General features: G+C 44.0%; 1 protein-coding gene across 1 annotated transcript; it reads right to left on the bottom strand.

The window, feature by feature from the left end:
- Positions 1-480: 480 nt before the first annotated feature.
- LOC119220568 (uncharacterized) lies at positions 481-3,088 on the bottom strand. Its single transcript, XM_062566219.1, has 2 exons — positions 1,687-3,088; positions 481-1,092 (listed from the first exon to the last, which is right to left on the bottom strand). Exons 1-2 carry the CDS (start codon positions 3,070-3,072, stop codon positions 481-483), a joined length of 1,998 nt encoding a protein of 665 aa, XP_062422203.1. The 5' UTR covers positions 3,073-3,088.
- Between the last annotated feature and the right edge of the window lie 367 nt (positions 3,089-3,455).

The following is a 3,455-nucleotide window of genomic DNA, read 5'->3' as shown; positions in this document are numbered from 1 at the left end:
CACCAAAAAACATAACATAAAGTGAGCTGCTTTCCTATGCACTGCCTAACTGTTAACTGTTTCGCCTGTTTCACTGCTGTACCTGTAACTGGTAACTGGTAACTGCTTAACTGGTAACTGGTAAAAACTTATTTGTCACCCTGGTGCATGCTGGTCCCACCTGGCTATGCCCTTAAGTAACCTCCAGGTGCCCACCGCATTACCCAATTAGTGATCCAATTACTCAATTAGTGATCCCGCTACCCAAACAATCAAGAAAAATATATTTAAAGAATATATAACTAAATAATAGCTCCTACATTCCGGCCCCTAATTGGGAATATTATCACAATTTATCCATATACTCAAACGGAGCTATTTCCATAAACAAATAATGACATCCACAATTAATCTTTCCATGCATTAACCTAGATGAATCTTGTTGCACCTATAAGGGAGAATAGATAGAGATAGAGAAGGTAGAGAAAGATAGAGAAAGAGTCAGTCCATAGTGCTAACGGCTGCTTCCAATAGCAGACAAAGCTTGGTCACTGGCCTCTCCAGAATGCTGGTCTTTGTTTGTAGCCGCACAGAGCGCACCAGACCCTTTGCATCTGGTCTCGTATCCAAAACTTTCCCCATCATCCAAGATCCTCTTGGAGCTGTGGCATCCGCAACAAGGACAATGTCTCCCGGAATGAGACTTCTTCTTGGTCTTGTCCATTTTTGTCTCTCCTGCAACATGGGTAGGTACTCCAAGATCCACCGTTTCCAGAAGAGTTCAGCCATGTACTGTATTTGCTTCCATCTTTTCCTGACATAGAGATCTGCTTTATCAAATAGTCCTGGTGGCATGACTGGTTTGCCCTTTAATATTAGAAGGTGGTTTGGTGTCAGAGCTTCGAGGTCATCGGGGTCATCAGAGACCCTTGTAATGGGTCTGTCATTAAGAATTGCTTCTACTTCACAAAAAATGGTCTGGAGACCTTCATCATCCAGAATTTGCTGTCGAAGAACTGAGGTGAGAACACTTTTCACTGAGCGAATCAGGCGCTCCCAGATTCCGCCTTGATGGGAAGCTGCTGGAGTATTAAAGTTCCACTTAATGCCATCCTGGACCAAAGCGTTTTGAATTTTACCATGATTCAGTGCAGCAAGACTTTGCTTTAACTCTCGGTTGGTGCCAACAAAGTTTGTGCCGTTGTCAGATTTGATGGTGGAGACTGGACCTCGTCTACAAATGAATCTCCTTATTGCATTTATACAGGAGTCTGTATCCAGTGTATGGGCTACTTCCAAGTGCACGGCACGGCTGGTAAGACAGGTGAAAAGCACTCCATATCTTTTAAGAAGACTTCTTCCCCTTTTAACATTGATGGGCCCAAAATAGTCAACTCCAATATTTGTGAAAGGAGCTTTGTCAGGCAACACTCTCTCTTCCGGCAAATCTGCCATCTTCTGCTCACCAAGTTTTCCTCTGTTGCGTCTACAAACAACACAATCGGAAATGACTTTCCGGGCAGCTGAGTTTGCATTTATGATCCAGTACTTTTGCTGTAACCTAGACAACATGTGATTTCTTCCTGCATGCCCTAACTGATGATGGATATGGCGTAAAATCAGTGTGGATACGTGCAGGTCTTTGGACAATATTATTGGATGCTTTGACTCTGCTGTCAGCGCTGCTTTACTCAACCGACCACCAACTCTGAGGATTTCAGCGTCCATTATTGGGTCCAGTTTGTACAGAAAACTTTCTTTGGGGACGTTTACGTGCCCCTTCAGGGAGGCAATTTCCTCTTTGAACCGCTGGCTTTGTACAAATTGAATAATTGACTCTTCCGCCTTGGCAAGATCTTCAGGTGTTAGGCTTTGTCCTTTGAGTGTGGCTTTAAAGTTCTGAACTCTCCTTTCCACTTCTTGCTTCTGTATCTCCAAATGATCCTTCCGGAGTATTGTAGAAGCCCAAAATTCCTTTCTCTTCTGTCCCAATGACTTGAGAATTTCCTTGACCTTCAAAATCCAAGCCACAGATGTATTCAGTTTGATCCAAGATGAAAAGTAATTGATCAGGTGGCTAGTGGCATTTTGCAAATCATTAACAATAGTATTCACTATCAAGTCCCTTTTGACCTCTGGGTCATCTGCAGCAATAACGTTAAGGTTATCGACCAGTTTAGGCCACTTCTCCTTTGGCATGTGTAGAAACTGAGGTCCATTTATCCATCTCCTGCCTTTCAGGAAATCCTCAGCTCCCATGCCTCTTGATGCTTCATCTGCCGGATTCTCCTTGGAACTCACATATCTCCATTGTTCCACATCTACTGTATCTCTGATGAAAGAGGTTCTGTTTGCCACAAAAGTATGGAATCGCCTGGTTTCACTGGAGATATATTTAAGGACTGTTGTACTGTCTGTCCAGAAGATTGACTTTTCAAGTTTAAGTTGCAACTCCTTCCGCAACATCTTATCAACACGAACAGCAAGAACGGCAGCTGTGAGCTCCAGTCGAGGGATTGTAGTCTGTTTTAGTGGAGCAACTCTGGCCTTTCCCACTAGAAATGCAACGTGTACTTTATGATCCTTTTCCAATCTCACATAAGACACAGATCCATATCCAACCTGACTGGCATCGGAGAAGTGGTGAAGTTGTGCTGTAACAGGTTCTCCAAAGTCTCTGGGTTTAATACATCGATCAGCCTGGAACTTAGACACCCTTTGTAGGTCCTCAAGCCAATTAGACCATTGCTTAGAGAAGAAGTGGGGAATAGCATCATCCCACCCAAAGTTTCTCCTACAAAGTTCCTGTAGCAGCAGCTTGGCTGGCATACTGAATGGGGCCAGAAATCCCAACGGGTCGTAAAGTGAGCTGACCACCGACAAAATGCCTCTTCTGGTTCTTGGTTGCTCTCGTAATGTTGTCCTGAACTTGAACTTGTCTGTTTCAATGCACCACTGCAGTCCTAGGACTCGCTCCATTGGAAGTTTGTCCATATCTAGGTCCAATTCCACTATTTCCTTTTCCCTTTTGAATGGTAAGTCCATGCAGTAGTGGTTTCCAGTTAACACTGTTGTGTTGTTCATAATTTTCATGAACTGTAGGTCTTCTCTAGACATTTCCATCTGTTCCTCTGATGATCTCTCGTGTTAGTAATTTCAAAAGAGAGGCTCGTGTTCAAAAATTGGAAGCCTGGATGGGGACGTCTGGAAGAATTCAGCCAAACTACTTCTCTCGTTCTGGTAGATTTATTCATCAGATCACAGGTCAAGTATAAGCGCTGCGTTTGCAAAGGCAGGAGCAATCCTACCGGCCCGCAGGCCGGAAGAACACACACTAACTAACATCAGCAAGAACATCGTTTTATAACCCAAAAGACAAAGAAAAGATTTCTATTGGCCCTAAGCTGGCGTAGGGGATGAACCTTCTCCCCCCGCCTCTAAGGATCCGGTCACATCCAATGTCCAGACCTCCTGAC

This window comes from Pungitius pungitius, chromosome 12 (genome assembly GCF_949316345.1).
Source record: "Pungitius pungitius chromosome 12, fPunPun2.1, whole genome shotgun sequence".
In the NCBI taxonomy this organism is placed as follows: domain Eukaryota; kingdom Metazoa; phylum Chordata; class Actinopteri; order Perciformes; family Gasterosteidae; genus Pungitius; species Pungitius pungitius.
The sequence above is the reverse complement of the archived record's forward strand: the minus strand, read 5'-3'. Positions and strand labels throughout refer to the sequence as shown.

Coding starts and splice junctions, on each gene's coding strand:
- LOC119220568 (XM_062566219.1), bottom strand. CDS start 3,072: ATGAAAATTATGAACAACACAACAGTGTTAACTGGAAACCACTACTGC. Junction 1,093..1,686: donor TGGACGCTGAAATCCTCAGA/GTTGGTGGTCGG, acceptor GCTTTGGTCCAG/GATGGCATTAAGTGGAACTT.